At 42.4% G+C, this 27,801-nt stretch overlaps 1 protein-coding gene across 2 annotated transcripts in view; it reads right to left on the bottom strand.

The window, feature by feature from the left end:
- Positions 1-15,996: 15,996 nt before the first annotated feature.
- PDHX (pyruvate dehydrogenase complex component X) overlaps positions 15,997-27,801 on the bottom strand; it is a 131,103-nt gene continuing 119,298 nt past the window's right edge. Inside the window, exons 10-11 of one of the 2 annotated variants that reach the window (XM_074998937.1) lie at positions 21,127-21,191; positions 15,997-18,585 (exon numbers count right to left, since the gene is read on the bottom strand). In XM_074998937.1, coding sequence (XP_074855038.1) covers positions 18,321-18,585; positions 21,127-21,191 — 330 coding nt within the window. In that variant the 3' untranslated portion in view covers positions 15,997-18,320. The remainder of the gene's footprint in view (positions 18,586-21,126; positions 21,192-27,801) is intronic. The other variant, XM_074998938.1, reaches the window with a different exon arrangement.

Below are 27,801 nucleotides of genomic sequence, written 5' to 3'. Positions count from 1 at the left end.
AGCAGGATTACCAATTTTGGTAGGACAAATTCCTAGAGGTTTCTTTGCATGATCTAAACTTTAATTAAAGATTCATCTTTAATTCCTGAAGACACCTGGGGGATGGGGGGGTTGTAACCCTAGCAGAGTTTACCAATCCATTCAGAATCTGCTTTAGACCACTTAGGAAACCAAATTCTGGAGAAAGGAATGGTTAAGATGACCTCCATCTTACTCCTCATTCCCTGAGTTTTTTTAAGGACATTTCCTTCTGGATTCAAAAATTCCCCACGTGCCATGAAATGATCAACTGACATGAACCCAACTTGGCTATGGTTTTGTAATTTGGCTACTCATTATTTACAGCACCTCAAAATTACACAAGGTAGCTCACACTACATGTACGACCAGTACCCTTTTGGTAAAAACAACAGGGAGCTGGTACTCAGACAACTCCTCGCCTCTCTCCACAATCAATCCCATGGCTGGGGCTGCCAAGGTGCCGATACTCAGTACTGGCAGGTACCAGTGCAAAAATTGTACAAGACGACTTCTAACTAAAAGAATGCATAATTTCAGATCCTAATCTGCAGTGTGATCCACAAAGGGAAGCCAAAGGCTCTCCCCTCGACAGAGCCCACTGACTTCAATGGGAGTTTGCATGGTCATAAATTTTATCCTGGTGGTCATTTGGCTTCCCTAGTACTGTATTATGTATGCACATGTTCTTAAAAGAAAATTGAAGAAATAGATTTACCTTTATTCAAATGAATTAGTTTTAAAATAGAATAGGACAACAGTTTAAAGGCTATAACGTTTGACAGGAAAAAAAAACACCAATCACATGGGAAGAGACAAGCTGTTTGTTTCCTTTCCTGATGGATCATTTTCATCGTAAATTTAGTAAAATCAGGAGTGCCATTTGAATCTATTAATGGAGCTGTACTTCTGCAGAAAATTAAAAAAAAATATCAAGCATCATAAAAGAACAGAGTTTTTTTCTCACTTTTTTCTTGGCTTCTCTCCCCTTCCCTACCCACAATTCCCACAAAGATCAGAGCCCTCTTCCAATCCACTTGTCTGCCTCGTGTACTGGTCAACAAAAAAATGTTGGGTTCAAATAAAGAAGTTGCCTAATCCTCCGTAAGTCTCTTGGAAGTCACCCAAAGCATTCATTTTTATCTCCTTTCTATTAGTCTTATAAGCCATCCAGGAGAGGTGCTGCAACTGAATGAGAATCCATTCTACCGAATGTGCTAGTGATACAATTATTGAGTAGACAGGCACTGCCAATGTTGACCTTAGTGTACAATATATCTTATCTGAAAGGTAGCCATGCATGCTAGAACTGGTGTTCCTTCGCATCTTTATATCAGGATACATTTAATCAGACTTACTGTTTGGGGAACAATGCACTGATGTGACAAAAGTTCAATTTTAGTGACAGTGCAGCCCATTTGTTCCAGTTCATGCTAACACTGGGAATGAAATCCTGTCCCATGGAAGTCAGTGCCACAACTTCAAGGCTCTTATGACATATAAGTATGGACAGCTCCCAAATAGCCAATGTTTACCTTCTCTTCTTGGGGGAATGTGCAGAAATGCAGCCAGTGTTGGACATTGTACAAACATACAGGCAAATGTGGTACGTAATTTTCGAAGCCTTGTGGGGTTTTATTTTGTTTTTGTTGCTTGTTTTTCATTTTTTGGAACTCAACCTGAAATACCTTGAAGTGGACACACAACATTGTCTGAAAATCACACCCAACATTATGCTTGATTGTTGGCACCCAGACTCACTGCTCACTTTTGAAAATCTTAAGCATAGCAAGAGACAGTTCTTGCCCTGAAGATTTTACAGTCTAGATTAGATTATAAGTAGAAGTGGACATAAGGACAGACACCATACCTCACAAATTCTTCTGAGAGGTCATACAAAATTGTCATCCCATTTCCAAGGAATATGTTTTACTCACATAGAGAACCATATAAAATGGCAGCTGTGATAACAATACTGCTATTATAACAGATTACACAGGTACTGACTTGTTGGGTATTCCAGTCCTGAAGCACCCATGGAGAGAAATTACTGGGTGCTTATGCTTACCACCCAGTGGCAGCCAGCTCACCTCCTTCCTCCCCACCAGATCAACTTCTCCTCTTTCCTCCCAGTGCTTCCCAGCTGCTGTAATCAGCTGTTCCATGGTGTGTAGGAGGTGCTGGGAGGGAGGGGAAGGTGCTGGGACAAGGTTCACTGAGGGGAAGAGGTGGAAAAGAAGTGTGGTGGGAGCAGAGTGGGTGTAGAAAGAGGCAGGGTAGGTGGCCCTTCAGAGAAGGTATGTTATAGGGGTGGAGCAGGGATGGGGAGAGGTGGAGCAGGGAAGGCTTGAAGGAAGAGGTGGTGTGGGAATGAGGCCTGGGGCTGAGCATCCCCAGGCAAAACAAAAAGCCAGAACCTGTGACAGATTAATTCAATAATTAGTTTAATTATATAGCACTGACATTGTACAAGTTGTTTCTAGGGTGTTCATAAATGTAATATCTGAGAATCAAAGATTACACAGTAATTAGGTGACAGCAGGTGAGGAACACTGATGAATCGCAACTCTTGAAGATTTGGAAAATATAATTTCAGTTTGTCTTAACAAAGAAGTGTTTATCTTATTATATCTTAAGAGGGACACCCATCCACAGAAGACTGAACTAAGGATCCAACTTACCTCCCATTATAGTAACAGATGATAAGTCCACAAGGGTCTATTTTGATCAACTCATGTAACTTCTATGTGATCTCACCCAGTGATTTCTGTATCAAGCCTTCAACTTTCAGTTGAGCTATAAACCTATCTTTTAAAAAGACATTCAGTCTTGATGGAAAGACTTAAAGTGAAGGTGAATTCACTGTGCCTGTAGGCAAGATATTCCAATGGTTAATTACTCTAATTTAAAAAAAAATCATTTTATTTCTTTAGCAGGAAGTGAGCCTGAGGCATAAGTACTTGTATTAGAGACCAGGGCCCGGTATGAGCAAAAAACACAGAGCCAACCAGCTAGCAACATCTCATCACACTGTAACTCATGACCATGGATCTGGTAATTGCATCTGGGGGTGCAATTTCTAGTTTAAATTTGTCTCCCGTTAGTGTCCAACCACTGGATCTCCTTATGGATTTTTGATAGATTAAAGAGCCTTCTATTAGTAGAAATCCCTCTCATGTAGGTTCCTATAGACTGCGATCAAGTTACCTTTTAACCATTTCTAGAAAATCTGCACTGTGACCCTAGTCTAGAAGGAAACATTTCTGAGCAAAGAGATACTCCTCATTGCCTAGTAGGTTAATCTGTAACAGCTACTCCAGTTATGCTATTACAGTCTTTCCTGAAGCCTCCCCAACTTTCTGTATCCTACTAAATGACTGCACTTTGTTACAGATTTTCTCTGCAGTCTATTAGAGTTTATTATCTGCAAGAAAAGAGGAGACAGTTTCCTTGCATCTCATTCTTGGATGGAAAGGATCAAAATTATTTCCTGTTTCTGAAGAAACATAAAAGATGGGTGGTACCAGATAAGCTTCCACGTAGAAATCTGCCTGACTACCAATGCATTCTCTGTCCCCGCACCATTTCCAACCCTTTTCCTTTAAAACAGTGATTTATGTATTTGTGAAATGTCCAGGGGTCAGAGGAAGGACATGAAAAATAGCACAAATACAACATGGAAAATGTCCCTCTAAGAAGAAGTTCTGCAGAAAAGAATGTCTCAGTTATAGTGGATGACAAATGAATTATAAACAGTGTAGTAGTGTTCCCCCCACCCCCACAAAAATAATTTTTTCTGGGGACTGTTGTAAGCAAGATTATTCCACTCTGCTTGTCACTGATAAGGCCTCAGCCAAAGTGCTCTACCAGTTCTTGGCATCAGAGTCTGCGAAAGAGGTGGGCAAATTGTAGAAGTCCCACGGAGAGTAATGAAAAAGGTCATGTTTTCTTAACCTCTTATCAAAGTGGAAAGACTGAAAAAATGAATTTGTTTTGTCTGGAAAAGAGAAATCTGAGGAGCATACAACAAACAGTCTTTGGCTGGGTCTACACAGAGCAGCTTTCCCAGTAGGTCCATGCTAATGAGCAGCCTTGAAATTGCAAATGGCTGCTCATTAGCATGGTCCCATGGCTCAATAGCATAGCCGTGCGAGAGCTCGGTCTTGGCAGAATGGGGCGCCAGCAGTAAAGGGGACGTGAGGATGTGCCCCTGCCGGTAAAAAGCCCCTCAAGCAGAAGGGGCTGGCAACAGAGGGACTTTTTGCCAGCAGGGGCACATCCACACAGCCTCTTTACTGCCAGCAAGCCCCTATGCCAAGACAGAGGTCTTGCACAGCTATGCTAATGAGCCACCACCCCGCAGACCATGTGGCAGCTAGGCTGTGGGTATGGGGTGGGTCATGCTGGGATGAGAAACTTCTTTTCAGCCACTTACATTTTTGTCCTGACCCCCCACATCCCCTCTCTTCCCTCCCCCTGAAGGCGCTATGCAGTCCGGAACTTCCGCACCCAGACGCATCACATGGCTCGACCCCGAACCAATAAAAGGACATACTGTGCAAGGCGCCCAAAAGCTTGCGCATGATAAAGGTAATGATTTTCAGGTGCTGGCTGTAGTCTGGGATCTTTTAGCCACTGGGGGAAGTTTCCTTTTGTGGTCATGATTTTTAGGTGCTGGCTGTAGTCTGGGATCTGTTAGCCACCTGGGGAAGTCTCCCTCAAAGGTCAGAATTTTTGGGTGCTGGCTGTAGGTGGGGTCTTTTAGCTGCCCTAAGATGTACATGTTTCAATTAAAGCAATGTAGTAGGTATACAATTACCATAGTTCTCAAAGTAAGGCCTGCAGTGAGGGATATTCTTGTACTGATGGTCTTTTCTGGCAGGTCCCGATCTGCCTGTCGTCTGGGGTCTTTTAGCTGCCCAGGGATGTCTTCCTTGATGGTCAAGATTTTTGAGGCTGGCTATAATCAGGGTCTTTTAGCCACCCCGAGCAGTAACTGTTTCAATGATCAATGCTCAAAATTGAATGGATAAAACCCAGCATTAAGAAATCATAGGAATAGAGTGATTTTGATGTTGGTGGGGTCCTTTCGAAAAGGATCCCGGTGTAGGTGAGCCACATGGGAACAACTGCAGCCGCTGGCATGCTAATGAGGTGCTGAATATGCATTTCAGTGCCTCATTAGCATTCTTTGATTTGGCCATTAGCATGGCCATTTTGAAGTTCTTACTAAGTGTAGACACGGCCATTGAGTCTGTTCTGGTAAGGCCATAAATCTGAAGAAGTGGGTCTGTCCCACGAAAGCTCATCACCTAATAGATTACTTTCTTCATCCCTAAAGTGCTACATAACTGCTTTTTTGTTTTGATACTTCATGGTAGTTAGACAGCTGATGGTGATTTATTTGTAAAATCCCAGAGGCTGTGCTCCCGCTGCCTAAAGCAAGCAGTATATTGTAACATGTTTAGTACATACAAATACCAAAACATCAAAATAGAAATTAGAATTTTCTCACTAAAAACACAGTTGTGACAGACAGACACCATCCTATTTAAACTTAACTGAATGAGGTTAAACATTAACAAATTTAGTTTGAATACCTTATGGGTCCATTGTTTTACAAATGCAATTGGATATGAATTATTTGGAATTGTATGTATGTACCTTCTCCAGGAGACTGATTAATGCAATCTGTGGAAGGCTTTAGGAATCTTTGGGATAATGCATCTGAAGTGGATTTCTAGAACATACCTGAGGGTCAGGGGAATGCAAATGACCCACTTCAAATCTAGCCTTTTGAAGCTACACCCTGGGAGAAAATCCCATTGGCTATCAATTTCCTGCCCCTGGAAACTCCAGATCACAGACCCCTGAACTGCAGCAAAGGTGGACTAAACATGCTATTAGTTTGCTTGTTGTGATCTTAGATTATGAACTACTGACCACAACACACAGAACGAAACAAAACACCCATCCCTCGGGAGGGTTGCTGAAGGACTGCTTCCAAGACAGTCCACGGTACAGCTGGGATGACTGCTACAGTCTAGTAGTCTTATTAGCACACATGTAGGTCCTTTTATTGCTTTGAATAGGTTTTGAGTTTTTGCTGAAGTTTGGTTTTCTGTTGAGTTTTTGCTTAAGAATAAAATAGGCTTGCGTGAAAATAACTGTGTGGTAACAATATCCAGTTACTGAAGAGAAAGCAAGCAGGTGTGCTTGGGCAGCCTGTCTGCTGTGGGAATAACACAGGGAAAGTAGATTACCGTGAAGCCTGGAAATACCCTGGTCAGAAAGAAGGAAGAAGCAGACTCCACCTCAGAGAGGAAACAGCTGTGAAGCTGGAAGCCTGACCACTGAGGGGATATACAAACACAGTTCTATAACCCTGAAAGCTCAGTGCTTGGGTAGCCTTCCAGGAAGGATTCGGGTGCCACCCACCTGGTTAGCAGAGCACCCACACCTACCTATAACAGGCAACATGTTTCAGTTGGTGGCACACATCTGTGCATGCTTTGGTGCACATAAAATTTATTCCACCACAGACAGAAAAAATCAGAAGGAACAGTCACTGTGACAGCAGTGTACTCAAGAATTTATATGCAAAGAAACAAGAAGAAAATGTCCACAGCCGTTCTCTCTCCACTCTGAGTTGTACAGCAACAGCCCTGGAGCAGTTTCAGAAATTAAGTATAGCAAGGGAATTTCTTATAGAATCTGATCCCTGAAGAAACAGGCAATGATCTGTATTGACTGACACAACGCAAATGATCTTGTGCAACTATCAACAGAACAAATGGAAGGGACTACCATTTTCCACTTATTCCTGGTCACTCAGGGTCTACCTTACCAGATAGGATGATTACAGAAAGTAGGGCAGTCTATAATTTCATTATTTTAACCTCATTATTATTACCAACTAAATTATCTTGGATTAGAAGTGAATTTGGAATAGGAAAAGAAGAGGAGTCTGGATAAACCGCATTCTGATGGACTGTACTTAGCCTCCTCTAGTAGATGTAGGCAGCAGCTTTAACCAAAGGAAGCTGTGAGCACTACATCATGATAGCTTACCAAGGCTACAAGTGTCAGCAAAACAACTCCAGTGCAGTTTAATCATTTTATATATGTACTCCCACTCTTCCTCATTATCTACTTATTTGTTGAAGGCATTTCTCTAGCAGGATTTCCTTATATCCCATCACTTTTCTGATGGCCAGTATCACTGAGGCAAGCTCCTGCCTTTCCACACGACATGCGAAAGGATTACCAAGGACATGTTATACCTCATGTCTAATAACAGGGTGTAGGTAGGCAGGCCCAGAAATTACATTATCAAGGGTACTTTTGACTGCTTGATGTGTCCCTATCTGTTTAAGCAATTGAAAAGAAAGACATCTTGCTATGGAACTGACATCAGCATGGAGAAGGCCACTTGGCAGGCCCAGTCCATCTCAGGGGCCAGAGGAGTATTGCATTTAATACTTCTCAGAACTTCAGACTATTTCAGTGCCACTCTCTTTCCTTTGGACTCCAGCGACAACTTGTCAAGATGAAGGAAATCCACGCCCCACCCCCTGCACATCAGGTGTCTTCACACACTTCTAATCAGAAAAACAAAACACACCTATCTACAGCTTCACTTCCAGCACATCCTTAAACACCAACAGCCTTCAACAATGCTTAGCCCACAGACCTACAAAAGACACAAGTGAGCTGAAAGAAAATAAGCAGGCTGATCAAACAGACAGTCCCCTGCTGGCCCAACCGTAGATCAGCAGTTATATTCAAAGCAATTGCTAGCCCTGGTTGGGAAGATATAAGTAAATATCAAAGCATACAGTAAACAAATGCATGGGCAGGAAAATTAGAATAAATCAGTTTAATTAAACTACTTTTGAAAGACTGATGCTGTGAACCACTCTTCTCACATGAGCCAGGCAGATGTTTGCTTATTAATAGCTCTTGGACACTCTATTCACATAAATACACTCCCTCATATCTGACCAGAAATTACAAAATGCTGGAAAACTCCTGTCAGACTTCACATGCATACTTGTAATAACATATTCCACATGTGATTCTCAGTTACAGCAAATTGCATTATGCCGCACAAAGCAATGGAAAAAGTGGGTCTTCAGTGGAAGTACTGAAATTCTGCATCCACAGCCAACAGTCTGCCCCCCTTCGCTGAACAAGAGGAAAGCATAAATCATGCAAGTTCGGACTTGTTTACATGCTGAAGTAGTGCACACCAGGGGGGCGGGAATTCTAACATGCATGAGTGTGTTGCACAGTAACTGACCCATATGCGTGCTACTGGGTGCACTAAAAATTCCCCAGAGCTCATTGACAAAGCTGTTTCAAACGGTACTGCGGTAGTAGGTCTCGGGGACTCTTTAGTGAGCGTCAGGAGAAGAGTCCATGTGGGCCAGTTAGCACGTGACACACTCATGCACCTTAGAATTCATACTTCACTTATGCATGAGACAGCTCCGGGTATACAAATCCTTGGAGACTTCCTGAGAAAGTAATGAGGAAGGGACTATGGTAACTAGGCAGCTGTAAGCCATCTATTCTGGTTGCTCATGCTCCACAACTCTCTCATATTGCATTAAAGCAGAAGCAGGCAAAGTATGGCCTGTGGGCTGATTCAGCCCAAGAAACCTTTTAATCTGGCCCAGGAACCACCCCGTGCATGGAGCAGCACCACCCAAAGCAGCTAGCTGCTCCTTGTGGCTCTCTGCTCTGTGGGGGGTGGGGGTAGGGCTTTGCATGCTGCCCCCACAGTCCCCATTGGCTGGTTTCTAGCCAATAGAAAAGGAGATATTTTGCTGGGGACAGGGAAAGTGCAGCGCTATTTCTCAGCTCCCATTTGCCAGTTTCCGGCCAACAGGCATGGAGAGATTTTGCTGGGGGCAGGCAAGGGCAGCATGTGAAGACACCCATGCAGCACCGAGAGCCATGTGGAGTGGTCTCAGACTGCTAGCAAGCCTGGAAGCTTGCCTAGGAGCGCTGCTCGCCAGGAACTGCTTACATAAGCACCTCCTGGCTAGAGCTGGCTACTGGCATGCCCCCCTCTGCACCCCAACTCCCTCCCAGCCCCTGCGTCCCTCCTCCCCTACCTCTCCTGGAGCAGAATCCTTTCCTGTACCCCAACCACACGCTTCAGGTCACCATCCAAACCTTATCCACCCTCCTCTTCCACATCCCAGGTCATAACTCCTTCCCAGACCCAGCACCCACTCGTACACCATTGCCCCAATCCAGAATCCTCTCCTACACTTGAACCCCCTGCAATCCCCCACCCAATGGCTTTGCACTCTCCTCCTTTGCATTGCATCTCTCTCCCAAACCCTGCACCTCCCATCCTATAAACCTCCCCCATGCGAGCATCCTCTCCCACACCCATATCCCCTCTTGAACCCTGCCTCAAATCACAATCCCCTTCTTCACCAACACTCCCTCTCAGATCCCCACTCTTTCCTGCAAGGCAGTGCCCTGCCCCAAGCTGCCTTCTCCACCCAACCTCCATCCCAGAATGTGTCCCCTCTCCGCAGAAATTGCAGCCCTTGACCTCTTACCAAAATCCTGGAGTCAACCCCAGTTGAAAATTATTGCCCATCCCGCATTAAAACCACAAAGGAAATCAGCGATTAAGCACTGGAGGACATTCATCCATGGTGTAGGATTTTTCTCCTTTGATTAGAAACAAAAAAAAAAGCATGCTTATCTGCAACCTTGAGAACAGCTTCATACTTCTCTCTCAAATACACTGCCCCTGCTCTGCAGGTACAGTATCGAACTGGTGTATTCAGGAATGTTCCTTAGTATTTAATTCACACGACATGACTAAAAGGCTTGGCTTTGTTTCACTGAAGTCAATGCGCATTTCAATGGGAGTAAGATCAGCCTCAGCACAATTCTGATGGCTGGCTAACTTACTAGTATATACATTTGTATTTTCTAACAATTCCACCTAGTATTTAGCCATGACACTGAGTATCTTGCTTACATCTGAGAAACTCTACATGAGCTTGAAACCTTCAACATCTTTTCAACCAATACAAGTTGGTCCAACAAAAAGATGTTACCTGACCCGCCTTGACTCCCAATATCTCATTTTTTAAAAAAATAGGCATAATGAAGCTAGATAGTTTTTGCATTGCTTGTGACTGGCTATCAAAAACTCTGGATAGCTTGTTTTATAGCTAAATACTAAAGACAATTATGGTATATGGTAACCCTTGGAAATCGAGGTGCAATAAAATATCTCTTTTGAGGAAAAACACGGAAGTCTGAGCTGCACAGCTGGAATTCTTCTATAGACACCAGTCACATTACTTGAGTGTTCATATGGTTTGTAATGCTCTTACACATAATTTCTTAAAAATGAGATAGGTTTGGTAGAAAAAAAGATAAGATAGAACAGCTATTGGAGAAAAGGAAATTAGATGTTCTGCTCTAATATGCTGACCATATGAGACTGTAAGATCTGTAATTTTTGAGAGACTGGAGTTCAACAGTTACTGGGTTTTGCATTCTGCCAGCTGCATATCCATACTAGGTGCGATGGAGTGAACAACAGAATTCCCTTTAGTGTGGTCCGCTAGTGTGCTGATCATGCCACTGACACCCACATTTTTGCTCTCTAGTGATCCCCACCATCCGGTGCAGTTGGGCGAGGTCCTCTAGTGTCCCCCAGACAAGGCACAGATTTGGGGTTGCAGCCCTGCCTACTCCCTCCTGCCCCACTACAGACCAACAGAGAGGCAACATTTCAGCTCCAGGAGGGCTTATCTATAAGGCCCAGGAAACTAACCCCAAAATGGGACCAAAACCACAAATAAATCTCTTACCCTGTGTAAATGCTTTACACAGAGAAAGGTCACAAGTCAGACAGCTTAAGGAGACATATGCACAGAGGTTGCTCCCTTCCCCAGTAACATATACTTATACTTGGCTTGACAGTAAAAGTACAAAAAGTAGGATTTAAGTTGTTGTAAGTGAAAACAATCAGACCAAAGTAAGTTACTAAATTAAAAAATGAACAAAAAATGCTTAGCTAGTTCTAATCCACTAAGAAACTTGTTTTATTCATATTTTACCCTAAAGAGTTGTTCTAAAACCTTCTCTGTCACAAGCGAAACATCCTCCTAAATTGGGCCCAATCCTTCTCTTATTCTGTCTTGGCTGTTTTTGTCAGGCATCTTAGGCAGTAAGTGGAGGGACACCCTGGTGCCTGTCCATTGCTTTATTCTGTTTCCCTCCTTCTTACCCCTACTTCTATCCTTTTTGCTCAAGGCAGGAATTCTTTGTACTTAGTTTGAAAACTTTTCTCACATTGAGTGAAAAGTTACCAGATCCAAAATGGGTCTCAACATCACATGGCCTGGCCACATGTCTTGCTAAGATCAACCACAGTTTGCGCTTACAGGAAACACAAGGATATTCACACATTACTGAACCACCCAGGTTCTGAGGCATCAATAATGGGCCTCCTTAGCACATTTAGAATTATTAACAGAAATATAAATTGTGGCTCTAACTTCACATGAACAAATGATACAGGCACAAAAATACGATATACACATTCAGCAGATTGTATCATTAAAATTGGTGTGTAGTCTAAAGTGTCCGAGTTATGCATACTTATAAGCCATAAGCATTATGGCCATGATGCCAAGTAAGCATTACACACAGCTGAGTAGTTTAGGGCTACAGCGTAAGTATACAGGATAGCTAGCTCCAATTTTTAGTCTCTTTCAGAGTCTTCAAACTGCGAAGTGAATGTGAATTTTGCAGTTTAGAACAGGGGCATGCAAAATACAGTCCGCAGGCCAGCTTGGGCCTGCCCCAATACTGTGGGCCACCAGTGACCGTGGCCCAACATGCCGCTCAAAGCAGTCAGCTGCAGGGGTCAGCATGTGCATCACTGTGTGGTGCCCGCCCATCAGAGGTTGGAGTTTCTCTGCATACTGGTCCACCTCCTGCACAATCCTCACAGCTCCCATTGTTTGGAAGCCAACCTATGGGAGCTGCCTGGGCTGTGCTTGCAGGCGGCACAGGCAGCTCACAGAGCCCCCTCCTGCCATGGTACACAACACACAGATACGCACACGCTGGCCCCAGCATCCAGGCTCTGTGGCAGCCAGGGAGTCTGCCCAAGGGTCCCGCTGGGCAGACTGGCCAGGAGTCACCAAGGGTAAGTGCCTCCTGGCCAGGGCCTGCACCTAGCACCCCACCTCTATGACCCAGGTCACAACCCAAACCCCATGCACCCTAGGTTAAAACTCCCACCCTATCACCACACTCTTCACCCTCTGCAGATCAGAATCCTCTCCTGAACCAAAACCCTCCCCCCAGATCCTCACGCCCTCCTGCATACCAATCCCCAACACAGAGCTCCTTTCTACACTGAACTTCTGTACCAGATTCCATCCCTCCTCTGTTAATATCATAGAAAAGTGCAGCCTTTGATCACTTTCCAAATTTGCAGAATGGCCCCTCATCAAAAATTATTGTGCATCCTTAATTTAAAAGCAGTTTGGAAGCGTCTCACCCCAAGCCTGCACACTATGAACTTGAGCATGTTAACATACATCATTTATGCACAGAAGTTAGGAGAAACAGTTTTCCAATTGCATGGAAAGTACCCCTCCGGGAGTTTAAATATTAGCCTCTGGAGAGGCCAATTGAACAAAGACCCAAGTGCCTGAGTACTCTACAATTTCCTTCCAAAAAACTGATTCTCTAATAAAATCATTTACTAACAGTGTGGCATGAGTTTCTAGACTTTACCATATTTTTTTACATGAGTACACTTTAGGTAGCCTCATCTCATGGAGGCATTCTGTCACTAACCCATGCTTTTGCTTGCAGCCTCAGAAAAGTTCATTTAAGCTTCTCTGTGCAGTTTGTGCGCTATTAAGAGGGGGAAAAAAATACATGTATTTTGAATGCCAAAATACACAGCAACTTTGAAGCAACTTAGAATGCCAAAAAATTGTGAATTCAAATTTATACAGCCAGCATGTAGCTGTGTGAGATTAAAAAAAAAAAAAGCACCGTGGGTACTGGTATGCAAATGACCACACCACATTACTACTTTGCTTCCAAGAACATTTGCTATTGATCCAGCATTGTTACAACAGTTGTAGAAAGGGACTAGCTTGGTTGAATACCAAAAACAAAGCATTTCTTTTCTGCATTTGCATGTCAATCTCCAGCATAATTTTCTGTCTTACACAGCTGTAGGGACTTTATAAGGTATAGGATTAGGTAAAGTATTTCATCATCATCATCATCAACCATGGGCTCAGTGACCGTTGGTGTCTGATACCTCTCTCACTATTTCCTTCCATCTTTCCCTGTCCAGTGTGGAATGGCTTAGGCTGCCGCTACATTACCATTCTCCTGTCAGAGATGCCATGGTAATGAGGCAATTCAAAGCAAGCGAATGAGGTGCTAACGTGCATATTCAGCATCTCATCAGCAAAACTGCAGCCACATGAACATACTTGGAATTGCAGATTGACAGTAAAGATGGGGGAAGCTTCGAAATAAGCACCCCACTTCGACATTCCCTTACTCCAATCTAGTTCTGTGGGAGTGAGGGAATGTGGAAATGAGGCACTTATTTCAAAGCTGCCCCCCATCTTCACTGTCAATCTGCAATTTAAAGTCTGTTCGCGTGGCCACCACTATGCTAATGAGGTGCTGAATGTGCATATTCGTGCCTCATTAGCTGCTTCGAATTGTCTCATTACCATGCCACCTCCGATGGGAGAATGGTAATGTAGCAGCAGTCTTAGTTTCTGTAAACTAGCTGTGCACCAATCTACTATATCATCTATCCATTCTTTGTGAGGTCTGCCTCCCCTATTTGAACTGTTCATTATGCCGAATACCAGGGTCTTGATTTTTCATTCATCGTTCATTCTGCAGATATGCCTGAACAGCTGTAACCTGTGATGAATAAACTTCTGCAGTAGGTTCTCTTTCGGCTGTATCTTCCTATGTAATTCCTCACTGGTGACCTTCTGCAGCCAACCTCAGGTAAGGTATTCGGAACAAGTCAAAGGAGGTTTCTGTGCACATACACAGAGTATTCCCTTGATGTGCATGTTTGTGAGGTACACAGTACTTTTCAAATAATTTAGGGGAGGGAGGACCCACAAACTTGTAGCAGCCCATAATGGTCCATGATAAAATGATCTAGTTGAAAAGGTGAAGAAAACTCTTGGGAGAAAGTCAAGCAAGTAAAGGGACCGTGAGCAGCATATTACAAGCCAGGACATCTTGTGAGTATTGGATAAACCTGTGCTTTTGTGCCAGTACTTGCTGGTACCGAGTACCAGCACCTCGGCAGCCCCAGCCATTGGACTGGATGACAAGGAGAGGCACAGAGCCAGCTGAGAACTGGTTCCTTTTTTTTTGTTTTTTATTTTTTGTTAACAAAAAAGGCACTGAGATATGCCTTATTTTCTTTGGGTGACAAGGGGTGGAAGCCTTGTTCCTCTTTTGGTCCAATGTCTTTGCTGCCATGTTTTCCAATAGTATAATTCAGAGTCTTCTGAAAGATACTGGATTGTCAGTCTGAGAAAGCAAAGTCCTCAGCTACAGCAAAGCTGGCAGGTATGCAAGCTTCCCATACATTGCTCCCCATCATGACACTTTTTTTTGGAGAGCATGCGGAAATGAGGAGACATTTTAATTTCCTTCCCTACTCAATCCTTTGCTGCTTCACCGAGTTCAGTTGTATGGATGTGTTTTGCATTGTGTGCATCTGACCTGATGACAACCACTCATTTCCCATTGGTCACCATGCAGCCACCAGATCAGACAATTTAGCAAAGTAAAGCTGTGTATGGGGATCTCAGTCCGTTTAGTCACCCCTTTCTGTACTTTTCTCCTCTACTGTATTGTCTTTTAAACTTTGGAGCAAAGTATTGTATAGGCCTTTGTTTCAATGGTTTAGAAAAATACAACTATTCCTAACATTCATATAGCACATATATTCCTATCTCCACCTAATATAGTACAACAAGACACAAAATACACAGGCCTGTGGCCACAAAAACAGTATCGACACAGTAGCCTTATCACCACATTTGTTGTTTGTCCACTAAATTGCAAATTTTCTAATGTTTAACAGGATACATTATTGGTGGGAATAAAGATATTCCATTGCATTATGTACAGAAATAAGTCAACACACAAGACAAGAGATGCAAGTGTTAAAAATAGGGGTTCAGTACCTAGATTGTTGTGGATATTCACATCTGAAATAATTCCAGAGACAGCAGATTTAAAAGAGTTCTAGAAAGAAAGGCATCTACACTTGTAACATAATGGCCATGTCTACACAAGCCCAAAACTTCAAAATGCCCATGAAAATGGCCATTTTGAAGTTCACTAAAGAAGCACTGAAATATGTATTCAGCGCCTCATTAGCATGCGGGCGGCCACGGCACTTCAAAATTCCTGCAGCTCGCTGCCGTGCGGGTCGTCCAAACAGGGCTCTTTTTCAAAAGGACCCTGGCAACTTCAAAATCCCCTTATTCCTATCTGCTTTTCATTAGTAAACTTTGAAATGGCCATTTGCATGGCCATTTCAAAGTTTTGGGCTAGTGTAGATGTAGCCAATGAGAGATTAATCAGTATAGGGAGGATACATGTGTTTTCAAGGCACAGCATGCATTTGAAACAAAATACATTATCTGTTTTTGGTCCTCCTTTCTTCATTTCTCCTTTCAAAGAGATTTTTCATATATATAAACAATTCATGTTGAAGCATCTCCCTGTTCCAGGGAACCATGGTCACAGCAGGAAACGTTAATACGCTCATTCATAGATCTCTATTTTCAATTTTCTGACTCCTCCTTTCTAAGAAACTGGTTCACTTATTCATGAGTCTCTTGTTCAGACATGCCAAAGATATTGACAACGTTACATTCACAAAGAACACCACAAGTGGTATTTGATACTTTTGCAGCTTTTTATTTAAAGTAAAACTGTATGAACTGTTAAGATACTTCTGAAACATCTTAACCACAATACTTTTAGATCTAAGCTTCCTAGCATGAAACATTTGCTGTTTATTTTAATTCTTAATTCTTTTGCTACTCCACTTCTCCTGTAGCAGTCATTTGCTGGGCCGAATGGTGTGATTACTATGCAACTGGACCACAAGACATTTTCACTTGTTCAGATGTTCTTCAGCAGGATGGTGAGCACATATCAGTCATACATAACCATTTGTGTTGCAGTCCAATGACAACGTTGGGATGCTTACAAGTAATCATTTTTCATGCTGTGAAAGAGTTAGCTACATGTCTCTTGTTGAAGTTAATGTACATGACTATAAAAGAAGCACACTTTAAAAAAAAGAAGCCCTCATGTTAGCATGAACAAAATTGCACTGCAGGCAGCATAGGGGAATTTGTTATGTAATGTGACAGTGCATTCAACGTTCTGATGACTATATGTTTATACACAGCAGTACCTTCCAATGGCTCCAAAAACAATTTGCAAACTATGTTGACTGCACAAATCATAGTTAGGAATCACACTGTTCACCACTGAACTGTGGCCTCTTGTGGGATGAGATCTGTAATTCTTCCCCAGGGCACATCAACCCCACTTTCCCTTTAGACAGGAAGCGAAGAACAGATATCAAATTTTAAATCACACAGGGAATTTTATTAGACAGACTAGATGTAGTTATCTGAGCACATTAGGACCTATTTAACTTTATTATTATAGGCACTACATTTATAGATGTTTTGACTTCAGTGGGTGCTGGAGACAATACCTCTGAAAAAGAAATTATGACAATAAATATCTAGATGTCTGAAAAATCAAGAACCTAAAAAAGCAGAATCAAATATTATAATTCAGTATCTATCCACTTCAGATATGTATTTTATAATTACAGATTCACTCCTTTCTTTCAAATATGGGATTTACTGAGCAAATGTTCAGTATCCCAAATATGACCACTCAAGTAGCCCAATTCTTTACCACCTGGCTACAATGAAGTTGGTACCATCGTGTGATGGAAAGATCAAAGGTCATTTCTCATCCAGCTATTCAGTCTGCAAAAAACCCTTTTATCTGCAGTTACCTATCAGATAACATACCATGGCCAATTTGCAATAGCCAAACAAGGACCCATAAATCAGCTTTTAACATAGGGCAACATGCAAATTATTTAATGAAACTCCTGACAATGTTTAACCCCAGGAAACTATTATAGAAAAGTATTATTTTCACAATTTATTGAAGATTGAAAGCCTGTATTGATAAAAATATCTGAGGTGAAATCCTGGCTCTAGTGAAGCAAATGACAAAAATTCCTAGTGACACATTTATTAAATTTTGTCTCTGCAGGATGCTACATTAAGTCAAGATCTCAAATGCTGAAGTGCATACCCCTCCACACTTTGAACGCACATTTAATTTATAATGTTAAGTACATTTTCAAAAGCATCTTTAGTTGCTAATAGTCCATTTAAAATTTTACTTGCATTTCCCATTTATATTGATCATGTTATTTGATTTTGTGCACTAGAATTTTTCTGCCCTTTGTTACTTTCATCTGGAAAACCTCCCAGCAAAGTAGAAGGCCAAGAACAGTTGAATTTGTAACATGAACCAAACCAAAGTAAGTTACACAGGGTTGTATGTCACCATACCAAGCTTGCCTAGTGTAAAATAAAACTCTGAGCAAAATCCTTCACAAAAGCACAGAGCTCTCATGGTTTACATCACTCAGCTCTGACAATAGATTTTAGCTCTTCACATATTAAATAGTGCTAGAACAAGTAGCTGGTTTGATTCTCTTCATGATGATTGGGACTTACAGGGCCATCTTGCTCAACCATGCCCTTTGCATTCCTCCAAGTGAAAGCTATCCATTTAGTTCTTAAACAAAGCATTGACTCATTCCCTTTTCCCTTTCATGTTTTTCACTCGTATTTCCTGCAGTTTTTCTAACATTTTCTTTATAATTAATCAGTAACCTGTATGTTCATATTTGGTGCAGTTGCTAGTAAGCAGCAAAACATTAACTGATTTAATGTTTCTTTAAAGTATCTCAGTTCTACAGTATAAAACTTGAGAGCTGGAAATGGTCACAAAGAAGGATCTGAAGAATCAAGTTAATTGAAATAAATGTGAATTGTCCCCTTCATGCTTAATAGGAGTTACTTCTCTTGGGCAAAGGGGGTGGGGGAGGAGAGGAGAAGAGTTTGTAACCTTGTTCCATACTTTGCCAAAGCAGGAGCCAATCCCTGTTCGGTTTAACATAAGGCAAGTCGTATCGGATTCTCTAAGTTTGCTTTCAAGGTCTCCAGAAACACTGAAGCCAGTTCGTCATCTACCATCCGACTGTCGCTTGACAGTGTCACTGTCATAAGCTGATGTTGCTGAAGTTTCTTGTTTCCTTCTTCATCTTCCACAATCTTGAGTTCAGGTCGAGCTCGTCCCACAGCCAGGATGCAAGCCTGAGGAGGGTTTATGACAGCAGTGAAGCCACTGATGCCAAACATGCCCAGATTGGAAATGCTAGAGAAGGAGAAAAAAGTTTGTGTACGTGTTTTATTTCTTACATCAAGATATGACTGAATTGTTGCCCATCTGAGATACATCCAGCCTTGGAAAACCTGGTACTAAGGGGATTTATAGTGGCAGTCTTGTCTTCCTTGAGGAAGATTAGAGATGCTCAGAAAAGGGAGGTCTGGGCTGAATAGGAGACATAGGTCAAAGCAGCTGGGAAAATGCCCAAATCTAACAATAGGAATCTGATGTCAATTTCAAGTGACTTTACCTGCAATGGCCCCAACAGGATGGCAGAAATCAAATCTCTGCCTGCCATCTCCTATGAATGAATCCCATCTGCTGGGTAAAATGTTTCTTAATGCAGAGAAGTGAATAAAAGATGCAAAACTATATCTAGCCTTTGAATTCAGGTGCTGTACCATAGTTAAGTTCTAATCATTCACAAAATAGCTACAGACCAATATTTCTCAATAGTGCGATAAAGAAAAAAGAGAGAAAAGATGAAAGAGGCAGAGGGCAAGGAGGAAGGGGACTAGATATTGCTCTTCAGTGCACATACGTAAGAACTACCAAACATGCAGTCTTTAAACCATGTTTGCACCCTACCTAACCCTGGGCTAGATGTGCACCAGGTTGGGCTCCAGATATAACTGAGTGGTGCTTCAATTTATAAAGGCTGCTGAGAACTTTGATGTAGTACCAGTACAGAAGCTGTAGCAGTGGGAAACCCCAGCTCCTACTTGTTTCTTAATGGCATATTCCTATGTCAATCATTGGAAGTGGCATACAGGGTATTACAGTAACTCTGAACCACCCCGGGATGTAGTTATCCCTCTGTGACTAGCGAAAGTAAGGATCCAGCCCTGTGGCAGCCATCCTGTGGCCTAATGAGGTTCTGTGTGTGGCCCAGGAGACACCTTGTTTACTGTTGACAATATACAGGGTTGCCAGATTCTGCAGGTTTTGTTTGCATAGAATTCTCCTCTTACAATATTACAAAAGTGACATGCACTTAGAGCAAGGGAATGTGAAGTGAGGTGCGTGCAGATTGCCATGTGCTCCCTCTGCATCCAATCATAGTGCTGCTTGGCTTGAATTGTCACACTCAGCAAATTCTAGCTAAGCAAGCGCAGTTAGCAAAACTGCCCTATCTTGGAGACCTCCTTAGTTACAACAAAATTGCTGTTCACCACTCATGCAGCCCAGGCACTAGGCTAGGTTCCCCCTCACTGATCTAGCCTGATGTCTCCATTTAGTTTTGGATTTATCAAAAAAAAAAAAGTTAAACAAAACAGAAAAAACCCTGTGTGGTGGTATTTTTCCTCTCCTCCCCTGCCACCAAAGACATTTCTCTTCATGAGGATATCTATTCCTGCACTGCTGAATTCCCATTAGCTTTTTCTGCTAAAATGATTATCTAGGAGATATTTTCTTTTGACAACTCCTTTAGCCGGAAAACACCATGCAGAATAAATAGTTCTGTGCTCTAGGCTGGTATAGTCCAATTACACTAAAAATATTAACAGCTCTCTCTCTCTGTAAAAGATCTTTATTACTAGTGTGTCCCTGAACATTTTATAGTCACCAATTATCCGTTATAAACGCAAACATTATTGTTAATACCATAACTCCGCACAGTTTAAAAAAAAATTAGAGTCATTAAGTTCAAGTTTCCGCAGCAACATTAATGATTCTCTGTTTATAACAGTGTTCTGTTTCTCATACATGTAGTATATTAAGATGCACATTGAACCACAAAAAATTGAATCAGCATATGTTCAAAAGAATCCAGTATAAAAATTCTCGGAGACTTAACTTCCAAATTGCATTTTGACATAAAAGTAACATTGTATTTAAATGTTAATATTTTATTTAGCACAGTCCATTTCTTCTTGTACTTTTTCTGCTAAATAGAAGTAAATGTTTCCATTTATGTTTTGAAGTTTACTTCTCAAAGATCAGAGGGGATGATGGAGGGTTACTTCCCAGCAAGTAAGCAGCTTTTATTTGACTGAAGACCTTTTTCCAACAATGCTGGGTTAAATGAGGCAAGAACACATTGGTTTACACTGCAATAGTTGTGTCTTTGCAGTTGAAAGATACTTTTTTTTTTTTTTTTTTTTAAAAGAAGCTTAAAATTTATATTATAAAGTAAATATTTGACTGTGTTTTCCTATCTACTAAATGTAACAAAATACCATTCTGCTGAAGATGGCCATACAAGCAAAATAAAAGCCCAAACCCTTTTTTCCTTCCTATTATGTGTTTTTGCCTCACAGCAGGCTTGGCTGCATCAAGGTGAACCAGTTTGGAAATTGGACCAAAATAGCGAAAGTTCTTCTTTTGATATTAGAACATGAGGTCTAAATTATCCTCTCCAATTTGCAGGTGCAAACTGTTGCATCTCTTTCCAAATCACCCAACCTGCTTTCACAGGTATACTGGCTGATTTTATACAATGATGTGTTTTGACATATTTGAATATCTGAGAGCCAGTCGTAGCTCTAAGCTCATATTGGACTTATTAAAAGATTGCTAAATTTTTACCTGAAAGATCCTCCTTGGTATTCTTCAGGTAACAGTTTTCCATCTCTTGCTTTCTTTGCGAGAGCCTAAGAAAGTGAAGACAGAAAAGAAAATCCCAGACCAAGTCATTTCATCCCCTTGTACTGAAGTAAGGCAACAAGTGCACTGAGTATTGCGCAGCATTAGCAAAATTCCCTGTAGTTATTTTTTTTAATAGCTTACACCAATATTTGCCATTTAAATTGGCCATTAAAAAAGATTGCTCTAGTTTTGTAAGATGTGAGGGGCCAGACCCTTTAAAGGAGTTTCCTGGGGGAAGACTGCTAACCAGAGAGATTGAATGAGGAATAGGAATGGGGTAACTGGCTCTGGCTGGCCAAGAAGACTGGGATTCTGTGTGGGCTGAGGAATAGACTAGTATCCAAAAGAAAGATTGAGGCTCTGACTCAGAGCCTTGGTGTGGGGACTAGGGCTGGACAAAGGGATTGAGAATTGGATGAGAATCTCAAAAAGAACTTGGGGCTGAATAGGCAAGGAGAGTAGAAGTGGGATGAGGACCCAGGGACATGAATGTGACAGAACTGCAACAAAAGAAGATTGGAAAGGACAGAGCAGAAGAGCTCAAGTGTAGGCAAAACAAGCAAAAGAATCTGTACCCATGAAAGCAAATGTCCTGCAGAGCCTAGGATGGAAACCACAATTCCTAAGTCTCACTGGCAAAGAGTCCTGTGGGGCCCAGGGGAAAGAGAGGAGCTTCTTACCAGGTGGTTGAATTAAGATTATACAAGCAACCTTAATCTTGCTTTTCCTATTTTTTGATTGCTTGATTTTGCAATCAGTCATATTCTTCTAATGTAGCTTTTATGAGTAGCATCTACTTCATAAATATATAAAGTTACCTTTGAAATTTTGTGTGACAGCAAGACCATTATTTGGCCACATTGGATTAGGGGAGGGATTTTGACCAATCAATCAATTTATTTAAAATTATACCTTTCTTCCATTTTTGCAATGGTTAAAGAAAAGTTCAGTATAGGGACTAGTAAGCATGGCAATATCTCCAACTCAGATGTGCCATCTCTCACCAATGTGGCCACCATCTTCATGCTCCCCCAGCCCATTAGACCTGCTTTCATTTTTCCAAATATTGTGCAGATAGTATTGCCATAGGTCTTGGGAATTAGCCCACCAATTTGAATGAAACTCACATTCCCCTAAGGGTATGTCTACACAGCAGCCTTATTCCAAAATAAGCTGTTCCGGAAGAGCTATTCCAAAATATCTTATTTCAAAATAACACTGCTACAAATAAAAATGCACTTCCTGGGCGCGCACAGGCTTGCCAAAGACACAGCGTGTTTGGGTGACAGTCTTGAAAGGAGACACCTGGAAACTGTGGAGACAAGAAAAAATTCCCATGACTTGATTCCCAACTGCGGCTGTTAAACCCACGCCAGCGAGTGCTAAACACTCTATGACCCTGGCTGGTGATGGAAGAGTCACTGCTGAAGCCTTTTCCCACCAGCCGGGGCACCAAGGTCCTGATAAGCAAAGGAAATCAGGCTCCTACTTGCAAAGGACTGGGTCACGAGTGGGTGGGTGACTTGTTCATGGGTGACTTAGCTATTTTGTAATACATCATCTACACAGATAGAGCCTATTTCAAAATAGAGCCATTGGATGCACTATGGCTTATTTAGAAATAGGCTCTATTCCTTGGCTACTTCTACACTTGCATTCTTCTTTCATAAGAGGAATGCAAATAAAGGAAATCAGAAATGCAAATGAAGTGCTGATTTACACATTTTGCACTTCATTTGCATAAACTATTTTTGAAAGAGATTCTTTTGAAAGAAAAACAAGCAGTGTAGATGTGGCTTTTTCGAAAATAAACCCAGTTTTCAAAAGAACCCTTATTCCTTTAGAAAAAAAATTAGGAATTAGCCTGAGTCTGAGTCCCTGCGGTGGGGCTGCTGCAGGAGCCCTTGCAGTGGATCCCCTGCCAGTAATGTGGGGTGAAGAGCAGAGGGGTGGGAAGGTTCAGGCAGGGGTATGGAAAGTGCAGGAGTCAGAGCATGGGGGTATTGTGTGAAGGGGGAACCATGCTGCCCAGCTGCCTGAAGACTAGGGCTGTCTGGGGACAGCAGCTGTCTGGAGACCACAGCTGCCCAACTGTTTGGGCACCAGGACTGGAGCTTGGATAAGCTGTGGCCACACAACACAGGGTTCTGGCAAAGCTCCAGAGCCCTGCCTCTATCCATCCAGTCTGTTATTACTGCACTGCACTAGGACACACTGGCATTCTTTCACCTTTGGGGAGGAGGGGGAGACCTGGCCATATAAAATCCATTAAATCCACAAGTATTTACCAAGGCAGCTTGTGCAAATTAAGCAAACTTATCTGCAAACAGCTGTTTAGGTGCTAGCCACCTGCTAACAAAGCTACACAATTTACTTCTAGAATTGTGGCTTACGTGTGTGTGAACATTGATACAACTTTTGCTGTGAGTTTCACACAAAAATCTGGTCTTTGCTTTGAAAATTCTGACATTTGCCTACGGTGAACCAGAAAAAATAGGTACGCCTCCTGTAGTAATTGTAAGCCTACATGTTAAATGGTAAAGCTCTGCAGCTTAGCTTATCAATAAAGCTGTTGTAAGAAAGACTACAGCAGACCCCCCCGACTTACATGATTTCAACTTTTGCATTTCTTGTATTAATGTGAGTTGAAACCAACAGTGGTAGGTGGGGGGTATTGGGGAGTGGCAGGAGGAAAACTTCACCACCATTGGTGGCCCCAGGCAAATGGGGGCTGCAGAGACCAAGGAGGGAGCCAGCCACAGCTGCTAGAGTGGGATGGAGGACAGGCGTTGCCTGACTGCTGTGCCCTCCTGCTGGGTCCTGCTCACCCGTGGCTCCTCTTCCCTCACTGCTGACCTCTGTTTCTGCCCATCTGAAGACTCCACGCCATGGCACATGCAGCAGCTTTCAGGGGCTTGGAGCTGTGGCAAAGATGGTGGCAGCTCCATGCACCCGCCAGCTGGCGTGGCACTCACATTTGGCACTGCTCGTGCGCTCACTCTGCCTGGTGAGAAGCAGCGGGCTGGTGGTGGCCATGAAAAGGAGGACCGGGGTGGCAAGAGCAGCAAGCACTGAAGGACAGGCTGCGCTCCACAGCAAGGTGCTCGCAGGTGCTGCTGCCCCCTCTGTCACTCCCAGCCCTGGCTGAGGAGGGACCCAAAAGCAGCAGGGTGCCCCACTCCCTGGGCTAGCCCAGCGGTGGGGTAATGAGCAGGGTCAGGCTGGGCCCTTGCAAGAGGCAAGCAGGCAGCTTCTTACATCTTTGGACAGCCAGAGACTAGCTAGCTTGAGAGGTGTGTGTGTGAATTTCCAGGATCTCAGGCCTCTTTGGAGTGTGGGGAAGAAGAGGAGAGAGAAGATCTGTGGAAGAGGAAGTTGTGTGACTGGGCACCATGAGTCCACTTGCAACGCCTGGGCTTCTTTGGAAAAAACTTTGGAGCACAGAAAATCAGACTCTCTGCCCCTCCCCCCATCCCTGTCCCCCAGGGACTTCAACTTACGTGAAATTTGACTTACACATGGTTGCCCAGGAATGCAACCTGCATGTAAGTTAGAGTTTTACTGGACTAGTGACTTAAAATTTTTCGCTGGCACGTGGGCCATACATAGAGGTTGAACAGTCAAATTTCAGCACTCCGCCTCAGAAAGGGTGCTGACCCCTGGTCTACATTTTGCTTGTATCTTTCTCCCCAAACCTTTGTTTGTCAGATCACCAGTCTCTGGGGGCATGAATTGAATCTCAGTGTGTTTGTTGACAATGCCTCGCATATTGTGGATGCTCCTGGCATGGAAGTAATAATATTTTTGTTGCTGAAATGGGAATGATAATACCTATTTTCATAAAGGGCTTTGCTAGCTGTAGGTGAAAGGTGCTATATAAATATAAAATCTTGCTATGAAGGAAATGCTAGGTTACATTATTTCTCTTCTTGTAACCTAAATTCTACAGCGTACATAACAAGATCTGAACACTGTATGTAGTTCCATCAATGACGTGCAAAAATCTAGATCAGCAAAATTTTGACAGTCTTTAAGCAATACTCTACCTTTTGTATAAGACTTGCATTTGCATATTCAGTTCAGCAGAGAGACCACAACTGGTGCCTATATACATTTTTGAAGGCAACACAGGTATGAATATAAATGCGCTCTCCTCTCCTCTCCAAGTGAATTTTGTGTAAGTGAACAATACTGTATTGACAGCCCGGGAGATGTGAAGTTCACAATGCATGGAACAGATACAGGGGCTGGATATGTGTAAACAGTGTATCCTAATATACAAGAAGGCTAACGGCATATTGGGGTGCATTAACAGGAGCATTTTGAGCAGATGTAGAAAAGTGGCTGTTCCCCTCTACTCCACCTCCACCCCCACCCCCACCCCCACCCCACTATAGAAAGGATGTGGATGTGTTGGAACAGGTTCAGTGGAGGGCAATGAAAATGATTAAGGGTCTGGAGCACGTGACCGCTGAGTAGAGGCTGAGGGATTTGGGCTTATTGAGTTTACAGATGGCAAGACTGAAAAATGATTTAATAGCAATCTTCAACTTCCTGAAGGGGAGCTCTAAAGTGGATGGACAGAAGCTGTTCTCAGTGGTGACAGACGGCAGAACAAGGAGTAGTGGTCTGACGTTGAAGAGGGAGAAGTGTAGGTTGGATATTAGGAAAAACTACTTCACCAGGAGGGTGGTGAAGCACTGGAATGCATTGCCTAGACAGGTGGTGGATTCTCTATCCCTCAAGGTTTTTAAGTCCCGGCTTGACAAGGTCCTGGTTGGGATGACTTAGTGGGGGGTTGATCCTGCTTGAAGCAGGCGGCTGGCCTCAATGACCTCCTGAGGTCTCTTCCAGCCCTATGATTCTATGATTCAAATTTCCTCATGCCCTGCTGCCATTGTACCATAGGTCTGATCTTGCCGAACCAGCCACCTACAGAAGTAAGAGGGTCATTCAGTCTTTCTGACCATTCAATCATCAGCTTTTGTCATGGGAAGTCAAGTAGAATATAAAGAGATACAGTGGGGATTGTCAATCGCACAAATGGGAATTAGGCACTTAACTGCTGTAGTACCTAACTGCCCTTTGTGTCTTTGAAAATCGGTTCCATAAAAAGAAAACTTGCCAAACAAGCGTGATGGGGGCTGGGGCGGATGTTACTGTGGTGGAGGAGAGCATATGGTTGTAATCTATGTAGATTTTTGTACAGAATTTTGAACCGAGTTAAAAAATTGCTCAGACAAAATCTTTGCTGAGTTGACTGAATACTGGCCATGAGCAATTATAACCACCAACATATGGTGTTGGGGGACATCTCTAAGTGATCCAAGAAATGCTTTAGGATTAGTCTTATTTAAAATAATCAGTAACACAAAATGAATAAAATGCCACTTTAATGAAATTCATACAGAGTACAAAACTGGAAAGAGTGGCAAACAACAGTGATGACACAGAAATAGTTAAAAAGGAACTAGAGATACCAGAAACATGAAGAGAAAAAGAAAACAACAAATTGGATTTAGGATAAAGTGAACTTATATACCTGGAGAAAATCCACTGTCAATGCAAATCCACTTCCTCAAAGTAAGGAAGAAACTGTGGCAGTCGCACTACCGAAAGACTTCAGGGGAAGAATAATCAATAGCTTTAAAATGAGATCACAATGAAAAGTCGCTGCAAAAAGGCCAAATGCTATTCTGAGCTACACAGATGATGGTGTCAAATCAGGGATCAGAGAGATAATAGTCCCACCTCATGAAATATTGATGTGACCACTTGAGGAATATGAAGTTCAGTTCTGGGTACCTCACAAAGACAGAAAAATTAGACGGAAGGTTGAGGGAAAGTAACAAAAATACTGAGAGGGCAGGAAGGCTTCATTTAAGATTTAAAGAGCTACATATGTCAACAATTAGCTGGCAATAATTGCAGAGAAAGAGGAATAGAAACAGTCTACAGAAACATCGCTAAATATTTAGTATGTGTAAACACGTATGAAGGGAAATAATTATTTATTACAGTACACAGGAATATCAGACTGAAGGGTAACATCATTACATTTAGAAAAGGAAAATTTAGCCTATATATCTGGGAAATCTGCCTTACAGCAAGAGCCACTTGCCTGTGAAACAGTCTATAGAGGAAGTTGTGCAAGCCCCGTAGTTTAGAATTAAATTGGACACAGTACTAATACAAAATGTTGGAAATAATCATGCCACGTAGAGATGGACTAGTTGATCTAACATGTTTAATTGGCCAAACTGGTCTTTTCAGTCTCTAAATTCTAGGAAGTCTTAAAAATCTGACCAATTAGTGTCAGATATGGTGATAGTCTGATAATGCAGTCACCTGACCACTAGAAACCAGAGACTCATTAATTCTTGTTTGCAGTGCTGTTGTAGCCATATTGGTCCCAGGATATTAGACAATGTGGGTGAGATAATCTTTTATTGGACCAGCTTCTGTGGGTAAAAGAGAGATGCTTTCAAGAACTCTTCTCTTCCCAGACCTGAAGAAGAGTTGTGAGTAGCTCAAAAGTTTGTCTCTTTTACCAACAGAAGTTGGTCCACTTACCATTTCTACCTGAGAATTATCAACTCATTTCACACATGCTAC

This window comes from Carettochelys insculpta, chromosome 6 (assembly GCF_033958435.1).
Source record: "Carettochelys insculpta isolate YL-2023 chromosome 6, ASM3395843v1, whole genome shotgun sequence".
Classification (NCBI taxonomy): Eukaryota; Metazoa; Chordata; order Testudines; family Carettochelyidae; genus Carettochelys; species Carettochelys insculpta.
This window is presented reverse-complemented; position numbering and strand designations above follow the sequence as displayed.